Here is a 21,548-nt window from a genome sequence, read left to right as displayed (position 1 = left end):
GCCTGGCGCACTTCAGGGGTTAGATCTTGCTTTGATTCCCCGTAAAATTGCCAAGGGGCCAGATGTGCAGATGAGTGGCGAGCTAAATGATCGAATATGCACTTTGGCTACTGAAAAGAACTCTCTGAAACGTATGAACTGAACAAGTGCATGGCTTTTCATTTATTGTCGCAAAGGTGTCAAAAAGTATGCAACAGTATATTTTTAGTCATTAAGTTCAAAGAAAGATGATACCTTGTTTACTGCATACCTTCAAACAGAGAGGCGAAGTGCGTCAACAGTTCTTTTAGGTGTAAGGAATGGGTTTTTTTATTGGGAAAGGAGTTTAGCAGGAATTTAGGGAGGACTTTTACGTAGAGTCTTGAAACAATAGCCTTTTTTCCCAGACCACTCCCTGCTCTGGGCAGGCATTAAATGTCATTCTCTACCCTAGCTAAATTCATTAACTCCTTTTCTTGTGTAACTTAGGAAGGGTCAGAAATTTATGTAATTGAGGTGTATGTATGAGGAATACGAGTGTATGGCGTTTTCTCCGTTCATGTAACCTGCTGGAAATTATTTTAAAGTCTAGTACATTTTATGGATCTCTGATTTTTAAATACTAATATTTTTTGGTAAATATATGATTAATATTAAACAAATAAAACAATATATAAGGCTTGAATATGAAATTGTTGCTAGTAAAAATGTTTAGCATACATTTAGACGCTTTAAAAATAATTTCCCATTTTTAGCATAATGAATTCGCAGGCTCAAAAGAAGACATTTTGGGCTGCTCCTAAGAGACTAATATGAATATATTATTTACTTGAAACTAGTCGTAATTTGATCTACTCCTATATACCAAGTTGAAAACTAATTATAATTTATAATTAAGAGATTATTTACTTAAGAAAACATTTAGGTTAAAGGCTTTAATTAGATCTGTTCCTGGATTATATTAAATAAAGATGTTAATTAAAAAAAAAAAAAAAAAAAAGCATAATGAATTGCTTTTTCCAGAAATACTTACCACAAGACGCATCTATAATTCATGCTATTAATTTTCTCTTTACACCCATTATATTACCAGAGAAACAACGACTAACTGCTTTCTTTCTTTATTTTCATTTCAAAATGTTGCTATTCATCTGAAGTAGAAATGTGTAGCATACATTTAGAACGCTTTAAAAATAATTTCCATTTTGTGCATAATGAATTGCTTTTTCCAGAAATACTTACCACAAGAAGCATTTATAATTCATGCTATTAATTTTCTCTTTACACCCATTATATTCCCAGAGAAACAACCACTATCTGCTTTCTTTCTTTATTCTCAATGTTTTGATTTCTCATTTTCCATTGCAACCGACCTTCGGGGTATTTATTTTCATTACACATTTCCACTGCCGGCTCAAATTTTATTTGCTGACGCTTTTTTCCCTTTTGATTTATACAGTTGCATTAGCATCAACGTGTTTGATTTCGATTTATATTTTAATTTGCTTTTCCATCTGATTTGATTTATACTTTTTGCTTGCCGCTTTTTCTACCAATTTTCCTTATCTCTGGTTTAGACTAATTATGCTCGTTTACATCGCTTATTTCGATAGAAGCTTAACATTAATTAATTCCCAATGCCCCAACGAAGCACGGGATTTTCTTTTTGACTTGTTTTGCTATTTAAAAATGTTTAAATAGAACTACAAAAAAGCTCATGCGTGTTTTTGTTCGGTTTTTTTCAAGTGTTGGACATTCAGCTTGAAGCTGAACAACTCGTGTCTGTTGTCTGTTTTTTAAGCATAGGCGCAGAAAAACTTGCTACACACAGAGACACTAATAAATATATTTATACAATTCGAGAGAGACGACATCGATTGCGTGTGTTCGTGGGCAGAATAATTCGATTTACCAGTGTTTTCTAAAAAATAATTCGCTTTTTCTCATTTTTTCATTTTTTCTTTCTAATTAAAATGGACACAAATATTTGCACAGACATAATGGCTCAATAAATATTTATGTATATTCATATTTTTTTTGCTTATTTGGTTGTTGTTGTTGTTGTTGATTCTGGCAGGTACCTGATACTTAAATATCAATTAGTTTAGGAGTAAAGTGGCAGGGAGATCTGTCTGAAGCAAATTAGAGAGTAAGAGGTTTTCGGCCTTATTCGCTTGCGTGTAAAAGCGCCTAAAAGCGAGCTATGCGAACTACAGCAAAAATGTTATTGTATATGTAATCGCAATACAGTTATATAAATACACCGATACATACGCAAAAATGTTCAGCCTACACACAAATATATAGATATATATAATATATATAGATTCATAGTCTAGCTTGTAAATATTGATTTTTAAACTACTTATCACTTAGGCTACGTTGAGTTTTGACTTAGCTTTGGTTTTCTTTACGTTTTGTTTTCATTGTTTTTTAACACTTAGGGTTTTTGGCAATTGGAGCTCTGGCCTTGCCAATTCGACATTTGGCGCCGAGAGTCTCCAATTATTGGACGAATTGTTGATATACGTTGCGTATCATGCTCAGAGTGAGTGAATGAGGGGGACAGAGCCGTAGCATGAGTGGGTCAGTGGGCGAGTTAGTGAGAGATAGAGAGATTTAGGGGCTTAGTTCCTTAGATTAGCGTAGAGTTGGCAAACGTTGGACTACTCAGATCGATGGCTAGTGACACTAACTAGCAGTTTCTTCATTTTATTTTCGAACTTAAACGTGCTTTATGGATGAAAAATAGAAACGCAGTGAGACCAGACCACTAAGAGAAGCTTATTTGACGCGCAGTGTGACCATGCAACATTCTGAATAATAGGTAATACTGCTTTAAATAGAGAAACGCGTTTGTAAACATTTAACTTGAGAACGTAAACTTGTTTAGGTAAACAGCTCGTTAAATAATTAACTTTAATGTTAGCTTGTCATCAAACTGCTGTTTAGTGCCAGTGGCCATCGCCCGAGGCTGTTGACTTGTTTGCCTGCGTTGAGTTGTGCTTATACTTTAAAGCTTAAAGGCAATAGGTTTTGCAAACATGGCCGTTAAAGTACATATTTGTATGTAGTAGAAAAGAGTACCAGCTCGCACACGCACACTGGCACTGGCTCTCACACATACTATGTCAGCTTATAGTGGAGCACTCACAATCACATGCTTCGACAAGCACAAGTTTCAATTTGTTGCACTTTTTTGAAGCATTAAGTAGCTGCCCAGGCTTAAGTGTGCGAGTGTGCGAGTGGGTGCCTGCGCCACTGTGCGTGTGTGTGCGAGCTGGCAAAGCGGTTTAGTTCCATTTAGCGTTTAACAGTTACTAGTATTTGTTTTTTCACTTATTTTTTCCGGTTTGTTTCCGTTTTTCATATTACACAACACTGAAAGCACACGTAAAGTTTTTGTTTTTGTATTTGCTTTGGTTTTCTAGTTTGTATTTCTCTAGCACATTTAGCTAAAATTACAATTTACCCACTAAACATGCAGGGAATTTAGTAAAATTACGCTCAAATGCAGTACTTCTTTAAATACTCTTCTGTCATTATTTTCCTACGCTTTATGATCTACTGGCTATCGGTTTTTGAGGCCTCCGCAATTTACATTACATTTTCTAAATAGATTTTTCGAAATTTCTTTTGATTTTTATTCGAGATTGCACAACAACATTTCACTCTACTTAAGTGCTAGAAACTTAAATGGTATATTTTGGGCATGTGTCTGCTTCCACATTCAACTATATTGAGGCAACTCTTTTTCTAAAACAATAAGAGTGTAACTTTAAGACTTTTGCGTGCTTTTCGTTTTGGAAGGTAATTTTAAAATTAAGTCTATTTGAGGTAATTTAATTTAAAAGAATTTAGTTTTAAAGAATCCGAAATTCATTGTAGTACACTTTAAAATCCATGCTCGTAGGTGCCTAAAAGTATGCAATAAACTTAAAAACAAAAGTGTTTCCATCGTAAATTAGTATTTAAAATATTTATACATTTCAGAATTCCTTTCAACTCATTGAAAGTAAAAACAGCAACATTCCCCAATTGATTTTAATTTCGTTTCCAATTCGAAACAAAAGATCGGATCACAATTACTGATGTGGGATTTGGGGGCCTTAGGAGTTGCCCAGGTTGGACGGCGACGGTGGCCACTGGCGCTTGATGACCGCAAAGTGAGTCATCTGGAAGGTGTTGGTCACCTGGCAGCGGCGCTCCACGAATCCGGTGAGGCAGTAACCCATGTTGTAGTCCTCCATCGAGATGTTCGACGTCAGATACAGCTTGAACTCGTCATTCCACGCCGGCAGCGACTTGTCACAGCCCGTTGACCGAACCGAACTAGCGGGTGTGGCAGGAGTGGGCGTGGCAGCCAACGAGCCGGAGCCCACGGCCCCGCCCCCCGCCGGTGAGCCCGCTCCTCCGCCCACCGCCGTTGTCCGGCGAAAGTGTCCGGCAATCAGGAGAGACCCCTGCTGCTCCAGCGGCATCATCCGGGCCTTCGTCGCGCGCCGCTGGGTTCCGGAGCACTCGACGATGCGACAGCGATTGGGCTGCCAGAAGCAGGGCGTGATGGTCCAGTAACTGGACGAGGCGGTGCGCGCCCATCCCTCCTCGGGATACAGCAATATCTGAAAAGGTTGCAGAAAAGATGAAGCGGGAGGTGAGTGCACTGAGCGAAAAAATTTAGGTTTCGAGATACAGAATTCACTTCTAATGGTAAAATGGGTTTGTTTTCACTTTGAAAAATAATAATAATTTTACTTGTATTATTTTCATTGGTAAAAATTACTCTATTAAAGACTACTACTTATAATATTTTTAAGAGATGGGAGATGTGTGCCACAGAAATGCCTATAGATTTAAAATCATTTATAAAGTCTCTTAAAAGTATGCAATGCAATAAAAAAAGACGTTCTCAAATTAGCGTTTTTACTACTTTGTTACCCTTTGAGGGGTGTTCGATTCAGCAGGAATCTTAAAATTAACAATTTTAAAAAATCTGATGTCCCGAAGAATGTTTAGTAGTTTAACTGTTATATTATGTTCAATATTTATATGTTTTAAGTTTAATAGATAAGAAAAATTATTTATTTTTCTCTGATTTGGTTTCCTAGAATTTCAAAAATTTTATTTCGAGAAACTCTTTTTAATTTTAAATTTTTTCACCGTGTGGTTCTTTCAGGCCATCGGAGCCAATTGCAAATTGGTTTTCTGTGTCACACTTTAATTGAAAATCGTAATTAAAATCGTGCAGATTGTTTAGCCAGGATTTGGTATCGCATTCAATGTCCCTGCTGCTGCACCTTAATCAAGTTCAGTGCGAATGTTCATCATTAAGTGGACAATTATTGTTAAACAGGCTTACGCTTAATTTGGTCAAATTAAATTGGCATAAAATTAACATGAAATTGCATTTGACGTTTTTATAGCGTTGAACATTTCGCCACAGCAGAGCCTGGCTACAGACGAGCATAAATATTTACCGATTTTCATAATTTACTCGTATCTTATCGACAATATCCCCTGTTAATTTGGTTGCTTCTGCAGAATCGCTTTCATTTTTCAATTGCATTTCGCGCTGGCATTTTTGCCACTGCCATGGCAACCGCAGTTGGCCAACAGTAGTAGCCATAAATGAAATTCGTCAGTTAGTTTATCATTGCCGAAATGCCAGGCCGCCGGTCCGCTTCAAATTCATTTACCGATTTTGTATGCGGTTTTTGCGGTCAATGCACGCGGCTCTTTTATAATTAATACATTTCACAGTCGCTAAATGCCAGACATTTCAAATATTTGCGCACAACGAGGCGTATGCTTAATAAGCGGCCAGCAAACAGGAAGGCATGGAAAAGGAAAATCACAGAGGGCTGCGGGCTAATCAAACATTGAACTTGGCTTACAGGCTCCTGCCTTTCCAGCGCTGGCTGGCGAACTCCAAAGAAAACTCTGGTCCAACTTAAGTGGGGGAACAAAATGGAGGAAAAGCAAATCTGGAGCCAAAGTGGGTGAAGTGGGGTGGCCAAAGGGGGCAAAGGCCAGCGGCCAACGGCCACCGCAGGACCATGGAGCTGGAACGTTACCAGGAACCAGGAGCTGATGTTTTTCAAATTGAAGTGGCTGCAGCTGCAGCTGCACAAGGATATTCGCCCCGGGGTTTCCCAGTTTTTCCTTTTTTCTGTTTTCCTTGTACCCATTCTCCCCATTTTCCGGTCCCGCCTTTGTTCTCCACTTTGACTTTAAAATATAAATTCGCATATGCCCGGAGTACTGGACTCCCAGGTAAATTGTTTAAAATTAATGCATCGCAGAGGCACTTAAAAATGCATCCATTTACGTTTTATTTACGCTCAACTCTGGCTGACCGAAAACAATGGGAACCTGGTCGATGCGATTGATGCGTTTGAATGGAAGCGAAAAGCCCGGCCACGGCACATTAAGCTGGAAATGGAAATCCCCTTTAACGTTAATGAGTATCGAACGATTTTCGCAAGGCTATGGCTGCGTGAAAGTGCCACCGGTAAATACCTGTCGGTCATGAAAAGGCATTTAACTTATAAAGGAGTTTAAACAGTAGGGAAATGCATACCTAAGAGATTCATGATTTCTACAGATCTTTAAGCATGGTTTGTATAGGCAAAAGCTTCTGTGGGAATATTTCGGATTATTAAAGCTATGGCTGAGTAAAAGTGCCACCAGTTAATACCTGATGTTTACCTATAAAGGAGTTTAAATATTAGGGAAATGCATTCTGAAGATATTAAGGGTTTCTAAAGTTATTTTCAACATGGATCTCTATGTTTAAATTTCCAAAAAATCACTAACCGGCTTTTCTACTTAAAACTTCAAATCCATTTGCCTCTTGTTTTTAGGCCAATTAAAAGTATGTTTTTCTCGGTTCTCCCGTAATTGGATACCGAATATCACATTCCGTGGAAAAATCAAGCTGCTGTCTGGCTGCCTAGTTGGCACATCAATCCGAGTCCACAAACTGCCCTTCTGGTGAGCCAGAGCACGTGCTGCATATTTGTCAGCATCCCCACATGACGAGATTGGCTTCGCTCAAATTGCGCGCTCGTGTTTGGAAATTATAAAAGCACGGAAAATGGAAAATACAACCGAAAATTCGGGGAACTGGGACTGCCTAATAAGCTGCCAAAATAAGCTTAGCTGTCGTCGCGGAGATACGAAACTGATTGGTTGCGTTGGCTCCACGGCTCCTGTGCCACCCGATTGCCATTGCATTATTCAAAGATGCCAAAAGTGCTCGCTGCCAAATTGAAAATGCAGCGGCAGCCACCGATGCACGCAACAAATCGCTTGCCACTATCAAGGGTCATAAAATCCTTCACTGCCATCCGCGCCCCTTTTTCGACCCTCATTTCGCTCCCTTTTCCAGGCTGAGCACACATATTGGCTGTGGGGTTTGTGCATAGGGACTTGCCAGTGGTGCCCCAGAAGTCACTGCCCAACTGTGATTGGGAGACTTCAACTTGTACCACAAATTTTGGACTTTTTACGAAATCAAGATATGCTTTACAGTCTCCAAATTGTACAAAATTCAATATTGTTTATGTTTTGGAGAGTTAAAGCTCACCATACTAAAGTAAAACATATTATATATCTCCTAAATTGGTTGAGCGTAGCTCGAGATATAATTGAAAACTTGCAGATACAAGAAAAAACCATACAAATATTGAAAAATAAAAACTTGTTTTAGGGGTCAAACTCTGCCAGGAGCTACCATTATATTTGTAAGGTATTGTAATCAAAATTTATTAAATTATAGTACATGGTTTCCTAAAAATTGGAATATTACTTTTTTAAAGCTTTGAAAAAGAGTTATAAGGCCGAAGTAATTGACTTTTAAAAGCAACTTTAGGCAAAGGAGTCTAAAAGTATGCAGCACTCGAAGTACGAAACTTTTTCAGGTTGTAACTTTTGACACCCCTAAAAGTAATATCACACAATGGCACTGGGCTTTTTTAATAAAAATACTTTAAAATGAATAAACGCTCATTTAAATGACAAGAAAGTATATCTTATTGAATTTTGCTACTTTAAAATAAGTTTGTTTACAACACAAGAGTTTTTGACATAATTATTGAGTTCAACCAGCTAGTGTAGCGGGTGACAAATACAATTTAATTACCACTTATTTTTGCAATTATACCCAAATAGCCCATTTCGAAGTGACTGCTTTTCCCAACACCAACACTAACGCCCACAAACACTGGGGCACGCACACATACAACAGGGGGAGCAGACACGTACACGCTGGAAAATCACTTCCGCTTTTGAGCTGCAACGTTGGCAATTTCGCCGAGGAGAGCAGATAAATGGGGTGCGGAGTGGGGGTCGATGGGGTCCGCCATGTTGGTCCTCGCCCACTGGCATCGGTGGCATCAGGTGGCGAATGCCGAATGGCGAAATCGAAACGTGGCCAAGACTGGGTCGTGGATTCGACGGGTAGTCGAACTCCTCCTCGAGGCGTCCATAATCGATTTCTGCGCTCGAGACGCTGCGAGTCTTCCGTGGGACTGTTTGTTGACTTTGGGTTTTTTATTGCGTGCCATTTTATTGCCACCACAAGTCCACGTCGACCCTATTCCAATTCCGAGTTGGCTTCTCGGCTCCGGTTCGGTAAATAAAATGGCAAGCTGAGGGCAACCTCCATTGTCAGCAATTGGCAACTTTGTCTATTAATTTGCTTAATGAGTTCAGTGACAAATATTGAACGGCTGCAACTTAACGAATAGCTGCCAAGTTTCCAGGGCTTCTGGGTCTTGGGGCTCGGGAGTCGGGACTTGGGACCCGGGACCCTCAGGATCCCAGAGCCCCGATTCCTGAACTGAGCACAGAAACTTTTCTCATTTAGCTCGCCCCGTTCGCTTGGCTCGACGTTAATTAATTAAGTGCTGCGGCAGACATTTCAACACTTTTCCCAGTCAGTCAGCCAGGCGGAGTGTCTGTCATCGACTCAGGAATTACTTAGGCAAATGGTCTTCGTATTTGCGGGGTATGTATGTATCTCTGGGCACTTCAACTTAATTACCCGCCCTTGTGAGCATGCTGCAGATATGCGAGAAGGGGAACAAAGAGTCGAGGCGTTCGACGCAATCTTGTGCCGCCAAATCCAGCATAAGCTCGAAAATCAAAGCTTCAACACGATTGTCTAAGCACTTGAGGACCCCAGCCCATCGTGGCCCATCTTAGCCCTTCCAATCATCCAGCACGCAGCTCCACTCAGAGGCCTCTTGAAGGTTTTATGAACACTTCTGATGAGGAAGGGTAGGGCCAGTTTTCCGATGAGATGGGGCTTACAAGGTTGAAAGAAGCCGTTCTGGGAGATTACAGGTACTCAAACGGTTAGTGGGCTTTTTCGTAAAATAACAAGTGAGATTTCTATTTGAGATACTTTTAGTTCTTATAGATACTTTAGCGGTAGTTTTATGGTAATTACTTTCTATTTTTACTATTTCTTTTTTTCATCTTTTTATGTTTTCTGGAGTTGTATTTGTTTTTTTTTCAGTATTTAAAATATGTTACATTAATATTAGTCAGATGTGGTTTAATTAAGAAGAACAAAAAACCTATTCTTTTTTGACTTACAATTTTTAAGTTAAATGAACTCACGTAGCTCCCGCTTTAATTATTTACAGAACCCCGCCTGGTCGGTCTCATATATTTCAGAGATTTTCTCTCGCCACCCTTCAAGCAGAGGCTTTTGTTTAATCCGCTGAAAAGTACGCTTTGAGGAAGCTTCCCCTCGAGCTCTCTTCGCCATTCTTACGTGTACGGAAAAGCATTCCATTGAGTTTGGGGAAATTGAAGTTTTCCTTCGATTCATTTCTTCGCTTTCAGAGAGCGTAAATGAGTTTTTGGCTGATTGTAAAACTTATCTTTCGGCTCTTCGGCTTCGACGGCTTTGTTTTCAATTGCCAATGCCAATTGTATCGCTTATTCTCTGTTTGCATTTCATTATTCGCCTCACGCGCTCCACTATCTACCCATCATCCCACCATCCCAAGCGCATCCTTTTGTCCTGCGACGGGGGCTATTCGGGCGATCCGCGGCGGAAGGGTGGCGAAAGTTTTAATAAGTTGCTCATTAGCACAGAAAATGAGGCCGGCAGACAAAATAATTTACACGCCAACATCCGTTGCAATTAAACTGCAAAGGAAGAACTTAAATTTCCGGGTTAGGAATCGCCGCCGGCTGTGCTGGCCCGTCTTGGCCTCCATTCTGCATCTTGGCCAAGTTTATGGCCGGCTGCGCTGGGCTGGGCCGGGCAAATGTAGATGTCAACGGATGGGCCCACAGCGAAACTTTGCCCGCCAGTATTTTCTAAATTTAATGAGTTGTATTACGAGCAACTTAAAGGCGGGAAAACTCTGCCATCCCCGTGCACACCCACTGGCAGCCGCAACTTGGTGTAAACTTATATATGACAAAGTTTCTGCTCGCGAGTCCTTGCGGCGTCGCAAGTAATGCACAAATTAAAGTTCTTTGCCAAACTACACGAGGCAGTGGCTGCTAAAAGTTTCGTCCTCCTCGGCGCTAGTTGACATGTTGAGTCGCACAAGGATATGCGTAGCTACAAATTTGATATGTTAGACAAGTCCCGGCTACACGCGCCGCTGCAGGGGCATGGAAATAGGGAGTGGCAACTGGGATGTGGCAAGTGGGATATGGGAAACAGGAGATGGGAATCCACTCGCAATCCTCCAGTCGCTGCACCATGGGCGATAGATGCCGGCAAACTTTGCGGAAGGATGCGGCGGATGGGGAGCAGCCATTGGCCCTCCCAGAGTTGCCGGGTGAATGCAAGCGGAAGTATAGATATTGCTCTCAGTTTATCCATGTAAATGCAGTCGTTTATTGGGGGATTACTGCGAGGGGAATATGTTCGAATTTTCTGAAATTATTTAAAAGAAATTATGTATAGCTAGGGGAGCTATTAAGATCAGGTGCCGCAAAGTAGGCAAGCATAACCTTTCCACCGTTTTTAAGGGGTTTTCTCCCTGGATACATTAGGGCACTCTACAATGTATCTATATGTTTTATTTTAAAATTAATTAATAAATAAATCTGTTAGTTTAATACTGAGTTAATAACAAAATATATCTTTAAGATCAAGTTATAAAAAATTATATCTTACAAATAAATATTTATCAAAAAATTATACAAAAATTATCTTTAAAAAAAAATTTTTTTTCTGAAATATCAATTATTTAAATCTTAATAGAAAACTATTTTGATTTAAAGATCGTTGTCTTTGTTGACTAACTTAAAAATATCGTTATTTATTTCCAGAAAAGCGATGAAACTCCTTCATCGAACTCAATTCTATATCCCACCTCAGCTAGAATCCCATTAAATTTAATTTCATAAAAGACACAGCATTTTGTCATTACAAAAGTGGCTGAATCTTCAGGCAGCCAGTTTTCTCTCCAGTTTCCAGCGAAGCACACACTGTCAGCTCTTTGGATTCTGGATGCCGGGTACGCCGGTGTAAAAGATTAAGCACATTTATGTGACAAGTGCGACATCAGCGGAGACAACGAGGAGCAGGATGGGCTGGGTAAGGGGATGAGGAGGGGCATACATGTCCTGGGGAGGGATAAGGGCGACGCCACGCATGTGCCACAATTTTAAAGTTGAGCACTAATGAAATTTGTGCTGCCGCTTTCGCAGCTGCCAGGCAATTGCAACGCAAAGTTATGCCAGCGCAGAGACCAAAAGTGGCATCGAATGCGGGAATCCGGCTATCCGGATGACAAGACGTGTTCTGGGCCTGATACTCCGGCTTAGAGTGGCAGTGGCGGGTTTTCGGGAGGCTGCTTACCCGGCTAAAGCGAGTCAGAGGTGGCAGCTTAAAGTCCTCGGCTCGGAGCACTCGCCTACAAGGCAGATGTTTGGCCCTGGGAATTGTCTCATTAGGGGCAGAGGTCCCGGTCACGCTTCAATTCACAGACTGGGCTCAAAACTTTGCCCAGTCACCGCGCGGAATAGCTCATCAATAACCCATTTGTGCGGCACTGGGTGGCCGGGTCACGGGCCACGACCTTAGCCACGGGAACGGGGAGTGGGGAGGAGGAATCGGAAACGGAAACAGCTTTGAGCCCGATATCCTTGAGGATACAAAACGGTGAGCCCCGTTTATTCACTTTGCCATTCATACGGCGGCCCATAAATCAGGTCGTGCCCCCCTGAGCTTATAAATCTCCCGCATCTGCGCTTTTCATTGGCAATCAACGAATCTGCGAGGAAATACTTCTTTCAGTTATTTTTAATGAGCGCTCCCATTGCCTGCCATCATCTTAAAGCGGTTTGAAAATGTTCACGAATTTCGAACAAGAAATCTGGAAATTTCGGCCGGGGCATGCAACATGTTGGGCGTGTAATGTATGGCAGTGTCTAACAGACGAAATGAAATGAAAATTTAATAAAATAAAAGTATACGACTGGGGGCCCGCTGTGAGGAGAGGAGCCAAAGACGAAGACTGAGCCTCGGGCCTAAAGACGTTTGCCTTAAATGAAGATGTATGCCAGCCGGGCGTATGAGTAATATGCGCAAATATGCGCATAAAATAAAGCAACTTGTAGCAATTTCCCCTGCTCCGGGGTCCTTTTGCCCTCGTCCCTGTCCCCATGCTCCTCCTCCGATTCAGATTCCCTCGGCTCCTTTGGGCCTGGTTTGTTGCCACTTTGGCGTCTTTGGCTGGCTTCTTGTGTTTAATTTAGGCGGCCATAAACGTAATGCGGAGCCTCAAGTACTCGGATCCGAGATCCATGGAGGAGAGGAGTCCAAGGCAAACCGAATTTATATGGCGGCACATAAAAACTGGGTAACCTTAGCGCTCCCCACCGCTCCTCCTAGCCTTTTGTGTTTCATTTCCTGAGCATGGCTGACATAAAATAGAATTTTATTCGAGTCTGCTTTAAAGGCTTGGATATTGTCTTTCCAGCTCCAGGCATTAACCCATTACACGGCTAGAGTTTCCGCTTTGGGATTGTGCAAAAGCATTTCAACTTGAAATTTATATGTCCTCTTTTTATGATGCTGGTAAATAAAGAATTTGATATCATATTTAATGCCTATATTATGGACGGTTCTATCTGGGAGGCGAAATATGATCATCGAACCCAAGCGACATTTTACTTGTGGTAAAATTAAATGATAAAATTGAGCTAAGTTAAAATACTATTAATAAAATGTTATTAGAAGTGAAATAAACATTACCACAGTGTTTTATTTCTTTTGCATAAAAGGGTAATAAGCAATAACATTCTCAAAAATATATATAATATTCTTAAAGTGTGTTGTATTTTCGTCAATGGAAACGGTAAATAAAACAAGTTAGGCTGACACCTTGGAATTCAAAGGCAAATTTTCTTAGAAATTTGTTTGGCAATCTTGTTCGACGTTCACGGAAGAGTTCAATAGAAAAGGCCCCGCGACTCACAGAGATTGCAAACAATTTCCAATCACAAACTTGAAAGCCCCTATCATTGTTTGCCGCCAGCCTAAATGCTCGTTCCCATTGTGTGCGACCCAGTTGTCCCATTGTGCGAGGTGCTGTGATGTGAGTGCTCGACATCAAAGGCAGGCCTCCTCGTCCTGGGTGTCCTGCCCTGGATGTCCCGGCGTCCCGGTGTCCCGGTGTCCTCGGCTGGCATTCGCATTCTGTTTGGCTGCCAGCACGTTAGCATATCACGATGCCATGCCATCCATCAAATATCGCGCGTCCCACGCGAGCCTTTCGCGTCCTTCGAAGGACTTCGTCGGGATGTGATGGGATGCTAGGGCATGGGGGTTCTGCCAGTGACTCCGGCTCCGCCTGCTGTCAAAATTCGCCAGCGCAACCTTTAACCGGGACCGTATAGGACATCTTGGGGCCGACACGCTCTCGAGGTCATGAAATTTTAACTTATTTCGTTGTCTACTCCATTGAATTAGCCTCGCACACACACTCGAGCGGAGCTAATAAATTGAATTAAATAGATGCGCAGGGAAATTCTTGATGCTGGCCCTTGCCAAAGGAGAAATTCATTTAATTTTTGGCTCGAATGTCTTTTTAATGCGCCTTGTTTATGGTGCTGCTCTTGTAGGTGGCTCAATATGGCCGATATGGTCTGCCAGCCAGAGCCAAAATACTGTTGACAGCACATGTGGCACATGGTGGAGAAATTGTTATTTTTTCCTCCTTTTTGGGCTAATCAAGCGGCAGCTTTCTGCCAAGTGGGGAAATGTGGAATAATGCCACAGGGATATATTGCCTTTAAATTCACTTGAAAAGGACCCGAGCTTATCCCATAATCCCGCATTTAAGGTGAGCTGAAGCATACTTTTCAGGGCCAGACAGATGGGCTAAATAGATGCAACAATAATTAACTGCATCAGGACACCAGCTGAGCGCAGGAGAAAAGCGGAAAAACAGTAGAAAAGGTCGAGTGACCTCTTAGCCTCCACTGCCCCTCGCCTTCCCACCAGCTTAACTTGGCATTAACGCAATTTGTCACAGCAGAGCAGACACCAGAGAGCCGGCAGCTTAGCTCCAAAACTTTGGCCTCCCCGGCGAAATGTAAAGAGGAAACATTTTGGCTTAGAGGTACAGGGAAGTAAGTAGGTGGCTGCCGGGGCCGTGTCTTTATTTTCATTTTTACTTTTATTTTTATTTTGCAACATTGAGCTGACAGGTGAAATGAAATTGCGTGGGCTGCATTTACACATTTCTTCGCAGCATTTTCTACATCAACTGCGGCTCATCCCCTCCGGCACCACTTTGAATATGCCACCATGGAGATGAAAAAATTCCAGGCAAGGCATTGACAGACACAGCTAGATGTGGGTAAGAATTTTCCGTTCCCATTTCCACTTGTAGTTCGAAGCTGAAACTGCAAAACGGCAGCACACTGTGGTTTAACAAGGAATACCAGGCAGGTAAGCCCTCGAAGGAAGCTTAGCAACAGTAATGGCCAAGATATTTGGCCAGATTTTGCAGGCGGTCAACGTAAGCCAAAGCTTTGGGCCAGTAGCTTTTCGAGATGATAAAAGATTTCAATTCGGCAACATGAGTAGGGAGTATTTGTGGTCCTAAAGGAGTTATACAGATCTGTACCACAACAATAAGCTGGATTTTGGGTTTCTTTAATGTGAAAAAGAGTTTTGTAAGAACTAATTCGTGTCTTTAAGTACATGAACTGCAAAAAATGTCTCTTGAAGGATTCAAGTTTTTCGCTTCGGTGGCCATGGTAGGTTATCTATAAAATTTTGTATCTTGGGCTTTAACTGTCCGATCAGTATGACTACTAGTGTGGGTATCCCAAAACTGTATACCAAAAGAAAACGAAAACAATTGTAATTTCTAACCCTTTTAAGTGATTAACGAGAATACAATCGAACATAAATTCTTGAAGGTTTAGGTTACCAAGTCACTGGGGGCCCCATAAATCCTGCCGGCCATGTTGCACTAGCCGCAATTAGAAAACCTGCCACTCAGTTGCTCATTGATAGCTTTAAGCTGCCACTGCCACTTGCCTCTTGCCACCCACCTCCCACCACCCACTACTTACCACAAAAGAGCCGAGCTACCAGTCAGCAAAATCGCGCATACGGCCCGTGGCCAGCTGCATCAGCTTGAATGGGAATAGCTGCAAATCGCCTTAGCAGCTTGCGGGAAAACCCTAATAAACCAGCAAGGAACTGCACAGTTAAGCCTTCTGCGGCTGCCACGCCCCCTCCGCCTGCCGCCGTTCGCCTGCCGCCCTCCGCCTCCCCGATAGTAGGCGTTGCCTTCAAGTTTGACCAGAGAGCGATTTAAATCTTGCCGGGGAATATAAATTTAAGAGTGCCCCGCTTACTTATCTAAGTCTATGACTTTGGGTTAGGCGTTCGGGATTCGACGATGAGTCAGAGAGTTGGGATCTGGGATCTGATGGGGAGGAATGGGGTGGAGCGGGATGGCCTGGCGTGCCATGGGATGGCTGTGCTTTTTATGCCCGCCATTTTGCCGCTGTCTCTTGGCGGAGGAGCTTCCACTGCCGCTTCTTGCTACAAATCATGATAATAAATTCCAATTTTATTTAGTCAGTGAGGCGGCAAAGCACCCTTGTCATCGTCATCGCCAACGAAAAAGGGGCCAGGGAGTGGGTTGCCTCCTCCAGCCAAATAAAGGCAAGCGAACCGCTTCATCTGCTGGCAAAAAAAGGGTCTGCGTTTCAACTACTTGGATTAACGGGCTCAGTTTATGACTTTTTATTTTATACACATTCAACTTGCCGGCTTTATTCTGGCCGCCAGTTAAATAAATAAACTACCAAATTGACTTGGCCCGCCTGACTCTTGGGCAGACATAATCAGGCCTGATTATAATGAATAGTTGGCTGGCCGATTCGGCAAACAGCAAGACCAGAGGCGTCACGCCGCCGGCCAGCTCATCAGTCAGGCCAGCCAGCGCAGTTTGGAATGGACTGCAGAGTCCTCGTTATACCGTGTGCACTCCCCTCAGTGCCGAGAGCCGAGTCCCGAATCCTGCATCCTGCCTCCTGCATCCTGCTGGAAAGCTGAGAGCTGCTGCAGCATCAACATCAGCGCCAGCCAAAACACATTAGCCGTGTGCTAAAAATGTCGCACAGCCCAGTCGGCCCAACGCACATATCCTGCGAGGGGAGTGCTAGCAAACTTCACGACCCATTTATAAGGAGCATCTGTAGTTTAGGAAATACTACGTGCTAGTTTTTTGTAAGTGCTATAGTCCGTCGGGAAATCGTTTTCAGATTGGTCTGATCCCTAAATGTTTCTCAAAATAAGTAAAGCATCTTTAAAATATATCTTCTCCGTATTTAGTCCGACTTTATGAAGTATTTAAGTATCTTGGTATTTAAGAAATATATTCTAAATAATATAAAATATTTTTTTAAATTTTGAGAATTTTAATTTTATATATATCAGCATTTTGAATGTTTGCAGATCCTTTTGATACTTGAATGTTTTTATGGCATTACAAATTACATTTCTTTCTAAATAATTGATCATGTTCTACCGATTTGTAGGTTTTCAACAAAATATTTAGGGGCTATTTCCTATTGTATAGAGCTACTTGTGATAAGGCTTAAATAATCGAAACGATGACCAATATTTGTTAGAAATCTCCTATTAATTGAGCATTGTACAAGAGACCCTCGTTAGCAGTGAGTGACCAGGCGGAGGGTCCTTTTTTCAGTTGGAGCTGAGCTGGCAGGACATGTGGCAGTTGGCAGTTTGCTGCGCCTTCCCCGCCCGGCCCGGCCCCCTGCTTTTGGCTGTGGCTCTTCATTGCCTGTTGGCAATTACAACGTTGCAATGTTGATGGCATTTTCTTCCTTTTTTATGCATACGTATATGTATATGCACTGCACACACATACAGGCAGCAGCTTACAAGGATATTCTAGGGAAGGGGATGGAAATGGGCTGGACAGGGGGTGGGGCGGTGGGCGGGGACAGTGGCTAGTCACTTCCGTCTTCCTCCAGGAGGTCGTTCCTTTTGCACAATACTCTTTCTGCTCTTTGAGTTCCTTCGGAGCCTGATTGCATTGGCCTTTGTGCATGTGAGGCTAATTAGACGGCGTAAAGAAAGGGTGATTATATAGAAATGAGCAGATTAAAAAACATAAAGGACATTGCATCAGCCTTACTGGCTGCTCCGATAATGGGCCAAATGGGGTGTATCATTCAATCAAACTCGATTTCATCGATTTTTCATTAATTCGCATGTGCTTCGAGGTGCCCTGACTTCCGAGACACCTCCCCCAGCACAAACTCAGCTGTTAAGGTAAATTTATCTCCCGGCATTATCGCATTCGGTTAAGAGGGTAAACTTCACTCGACAGATTTCACTTGCAACATTATCCGTATCCGTTAAAATATACACAATCATCGGGGGGTTGGTTTCCGTTTTTTGGGTGGTTGCAACTGGATACCATTTATTCTGTATACAAACAGTTTTTGTTTTACCTAAGCTATTGCTATTGCCATTGCCATTGCTTCATTATAAAATCGATGGGGGACGGAGTGTAAACTACCCTTTGAGGGCGCAACTAGGGGGTAATCAGATTGTTCATCAAAGGAGCGGGCTCCTGCTGCTCAAAGCGGTTGATTCGATGGCCGGGTAAAGCTTTTCGAATTGAATTTTACGGGAGCGGGCCCCCAGAAGGTATGCGTCTCCGTCGCTCGGTTCCCCTGGACCTGGTTCCTCGTTGTCAACGGATTGGTGTTAATGTCCTTTGGCATTGTTGCACTGCCAGGACGACCGGGCGACCAGGACGACCAGGGCACAAGTCGACTGTGTGCAAAATAGACTGAAATTGATGATGTCACTTGATAGGGCGAATGGGTTTTTCATTTTTCACTTCTCGCTCTCATCCGTGCCCCTGCCCAATCTTCGGGGTCCTGCGGATCCTTCGTGTTCGTGTTGTTTAACAAATTCATCCTGTTGCTTGCGCTTCAGTGCGTGATGCCCGGCAGATTGCAGATTGTGAGGGCAGGGCGGGTGTGTGTGCCAAATGTGCATTTGATTCGGACACCCACTAGTGCAGAGAGACCAAAATCGGAAAGAAGTACAAATATTATATAGTCTCTTACAGAGAAATTCAAGCTAAAAGAAATGGAGCCTCAGTACTTCTATCCAGCAGGTTAACTGTAAAGAATCTATGGATTATACCACAAGCGTTTTATATTCTATTTCAGGAAACATTATTTAAGAAGATTAAACTGTGAAGTCATTTTATATTTATTCAGATAAAAAGGAACATTTTTAGGTTCATGTTTTACTCTTTCAACACTCCTTTAATACAAGTCAAGTTCTTATTTCCAAAGTCCGGCTTTTTAGTTATTTTTCCAGTGCTGTGGCATACTGGAACATCTCTCTTTTCTGGGTTTTCGGAATAGAAGGAGCACGCAGCCATTGCTGTGCATCGACCTGTTTGATTGGCTTTTCTTTTGCACGTTTTTAATTAGTGGGAATTTGGGGAGATCGGACGGGAGCGGGTCCGCAGCCATATTCTGTGGAACGAAAAGGCATGCTGTCCTTTGGCGCATTAAACAAACGAAATATTTCATAAGCGCATTGCGCTCTGGCCACAATGCCGGATGATTTATATGCAAAGTGGCGTAAGCACTGTATGTGTGTGTGCTGGCCCTGTTTTGCCAGCCCCAAACGCATACCGACTTTACCTAGGCCAAGCCAAACAAACCGGCAGCAATCGAGCGAACTTCACTCCGCAGCTTTGGCTACAAATTTTCCAAAATTTATAACAAAGGCCCACTCACACACACACGCGGATAATTGTGGGGTTCCTGCCGAGGAGGACGAGGGATGAAGGACCCCAGGGTATTGGCTACCTTACGGTTGAGTGGCTCCTCGTGGCTCACAGCTCACAGCTCATGGCTCATGGCACTTTGGCGCCAGCGCTCCGGCTTTGGGGTCTTTGCCTCGCAATGGATGACAATGTAACCAGGAGACTGTAAAATTTATGCACTTTTAGGATTGTTTGCAATGTGCGAGCAAGGGGGAATTGTTCCATTATGCGATAAGCATTGGGATTCTCCGAAGGTGTTTTGCTATATAGTGCACCCAAAGAAGGGGCTATTCTGTGCCAGATTCTCAAGATGTTGCAGCTGCACTGGGTCAAACTAGAAATAAATTATATAGTCATTCTGGCAAGGATAAGGATCTGCAATGAAGGTCCTACTTTTTTATTTCATTGAGGAATATTATAAATATCTGGCGGGGATAGGAGTCTGAGATGAAGGTTTTTATTTAATTGGGCAACTCTATATACCATTGTACCTTCATCCTCTTAATAAAAGGATATCAAATCCCGAACTCTGTTAGCTAAGGTTCCAAAATTCCCATAGGTTGACTGGCTGGGACTTCTCCCCTTTCAAATCAAATACTTTTAAGCCAAGTGCAGCCCGAAATCAATCCTTGAGCCAGCCTTGATTATTCCGCATCAAGTCAATTGAAGCCACTGAATGCAAGAGATTCGCCAGCTAGGATGCTCTGCGCATCTCGCAGAATCACCATTTCTTTTGTGCGGGCAGGCCCATTGAAATTCCCCCATTCAGCGACTCACCTTGTTCGAATTACCATTGAATTTCAATAGCTTCTTGCAGGACTTGCCGCGACTCTCGAAGTAGACTTCCTGCGGCGTCCTGCGGCGTCGCAGTCCGGAAATCGCAGCTGTTGTTGCTGCACCGGCTGCGCCCGCCTTCCGCTGCAGCTGCAGCTGGGAGGAGATGGGATCGCTGCCCGCCACCGACTGGGTGGCCTTGTGGCGGCTCACACACAGGAGGCGGCTCAAGATGCCGCAGCAGCCGCTGGGTGGCGGCGGCCCCAAGCCGGAAGTCGCCTCGCTTCCGGCCAGCGGCCCATCTGCATTGTTGTTCGAGCAGCGGGCGGATATGGTCATTAGGTTGCCATGACGGCCGGTCGGGCGATTAACGTCCATTTCCATGTTGGCTAGCAGCGCAATTGTTGCCTACTTGGCGGCGTCGTCCTCCTTTGTTGATTCCCCTCAATTCCCAGAGTTTGTTTACAATTTTTGATTGCGGTTTCCCCGGCCGCAGGCTCTGTTGTCCTGTGTATTTTGTCCTTTCCCTTCTTGTGTCTGTGGCTCTGCTCTGAGCGGTTGTTGTCCTTGTTTACTGGGCGGTTAAAGTTAAAGCCAAAAACTTGGCGCCCTCACACGGACACACACACTCGCGCGCACGAAACACGTAGCACTCACACCGAAAGAGGAGACTGTGTAGGTTCCGCAGGACCTTTCAGCGCGACGAAGTTCACAGGACAAAGTCAGCGAGCCAACTGATAAAGCCATGGCCGTGTGCCTCGCACACTCGCGCTCTGCGCCAGGGTTGCCAGCCTGCCGAAAGAGCGCGAGGCAGGAGCAGGGGAGCAGGGGAGCAGAGAGAGAGCGAGCGTGCGCAGGCACACGGGTCACCCTGTGCGCATGAATGAAGTTAAGTTATTACGCCTTTTTTGCGCCCGTAGTTCCGTAGTTCTTGCTGTTTACGTTTCCCAGGGTCAAAGTTGCACAGCCTCCGCTTTGTGTGTGTAATTGTTGGTGCGGCCCCCTCGCCGCCCATGCTGGGCAGCGGACTTTTCGGTCCCCCCGGCGAGGGCACCCGCCAGTGGTAATGGGTACCCAAAAGGGTTCCCATTAAGTCCTTGAAAAGCAATTAATTTGGGTAATGGTATCCTTCAAAGCCTGCAAAAACTATCTTTCCAAAGTGGGGATTAATGCCGAGAAGGGACTTATGGGTTCCTTTGGAAAGCAGTTAGCTGTGTATATGTTCTTCCACATTAGCGATTAAAATTAAATTACATTGATAACAAGTGATAATAATCACTGAATTCTGTGTAATGAAATTAGCTTTCATTTTAGTTTATACCTAATTTATTTTCAAAATAATGAGTGAAATGAAATCTAATAACAATATGCATCAAAAAGTATTAGATTTATAAATTGAATTAGGTAGGCTTGGTCTAAATCTTGTTTATTGACTTGGAAAAGAATCAAAGTTTATTTCCG

The 21,548-nt window shown here is 43.1% G+C and overlaps 1 protein-coding gene across 1 annotated transcript; it reads right to left on the bottom strand.

Moving 5' to 3' along the window:
- Nucleotides 1-1,295: 1,295 nt before the first annotated feature.
- On the bottom strand, nucleotides 1,296-20,808 carry LOC108026558 (uncharacterized). The gene is made up of 2 exons (XM_017097509.2): nucleotides 20,091-20,808; nucleotides 1,296-4,601 (listed from the first exon to the last, which is right to left on the bottom strand). The coding sequence occupies exons 1-2, from the start codon at nucleotides 20,469-20,471 to the stop codon at nucleotides 4,089-4,091; spliced, it is 894 nt and encodes a 297-aa protein (XP_016952998.1). The 5' UTR covers nucleotides 20,472-20,808; the 3' UTR covers nucleotides 1,296-4,088.
- Between the last annotated feature and the right edge of the window lie 740 nt (nucleotides 20,809-21,548).

This window comes from Drosophila biarmipes, chromosome 2R (genome assembly GCF_025231255.1).
Source record: "Drosophila biarmipes strain raj3 chromosome 2R, RU_DBia_V1.1, whole genome shotgun sequence".
NCBI lineage: Eukaryota > Metazoa > Arthropoda > Insecta > Diptera > Drosophilidae > Drosophila > Drosophila biarmipes.
The sequence above is the reverse complement of the archived record's forward strand: the minus strand, read 5'-3'. Positions and strand labels throughout refer to the sequence as shown.